At 57.6% G+C, this 820-nt stretch overlaps 1 protein-coding gene across 5 annotated transcripts in view; it reads left to right on the top strand.

Annotated features, from left to right (window-relative positions):
- CACNA1H (calcium voltage-gated channel subunit alpha1 H) overlaps positions 1–820 on the top strand; it is a 605989-nt gene that overhangs the window by 458138 nt on the left and 147031 nt on the right. For all 5 annotated transcript variants that reach the window (XM_019512700.1, XM_019512698.1, XM_019512699.1 and 2 more), the window contains exon 9: positions 62–474. In XM_019512700.1, coding sequence (XP_019368245.1) covers positions 62–474 — 413 coding nt within the window. The remainder of the gene's footprint in view (positions 1–61; positions 475–820) is intronic.

Raw genomic sequence — 820 nt, 5'->3', positions numbered from 1 at the left:
GCGGGGAGATTTCAGGAGCCAGGCGTGAGTTGCTAACCCTGTGCGTGTCCCTTGTCTGTAGGTCTGCGCAGGGCTTCCAGCAGGCTGTCAGGGTTGAACGTGCCGTGCCCGCTGCCTAGCCCCCAGGCCAGCATGCTGACCTGCGAGCTCCAGAACTGCCCCTATTGCGCCAGCATCCTGGAGGACCCCGAGTTCGAGTTCAGCGAGTCCGACAGCTACGACTCCGACAACAACGGCGTGTACGAGTTCACGCAGGACCTGCGGCACGGGGACCAGCGGGATCAGATTCAGCAGCAGAGGAACAAGAGGAGGAAGAAGAAGAAGAAACCCAAGGAGAGGAATAAAGTGGCCAGGCTGTGGTCGGCTTTCGGCAACAAGTTGAAAAAGATCGTGGAGAGCAAGTATTTCAACCGGGGGATTATGATCGCCATTCTGATCAACACACTGAGCATGGGGATCGAGTACCACGAGCAGGTGAGTGACGTTCGCCTTGTCCTGGTCGGTGCCTGTGCCCTGCCTCCTATATGATGAGACCTAAATCCCTGCTGTGGGGACGCTGAATTTCAGACACCGGGTGTTTGTGGGGCACGGCTTGTGTCCTTGGGGTCGAGTGCCATTCACAGATAGCATCGTGTCCGTGCTCTTGAGGATTTTGAATAGGGGATTCATTGGAGATAAGCTGCTCGCAGGCGGGTCGGGGACAGAGGATCAGGCTGGGACCTGGCCCTGTACACTGTTACGTGTGCGCTTGTCTTTGTGGGTCTCTACACGTGTGCTATGTGTTGTATGGAAGCTGCCCCCGGACAGCCTGCCTGCCAGG

Source organism: Gavialis gangeticus, unplaced genomic scaffold, assembly GCF_001723915.1.
Source record: "Gavialis gangeticus isolate Ggan-Ray unplaced genomic scaffold, GavGan_comp1, whole genome shotgun sequence".
Taxonomy (NCBI): domain Eukaryota; kingdom Metazoa; phylum Chordata; order Crocodylia; family Gavialidae; genus Gavialis; species Gavialis gangeticus.
This window is presented reverse-complemented; position numbering and strand designations above follow the sequence as displayed.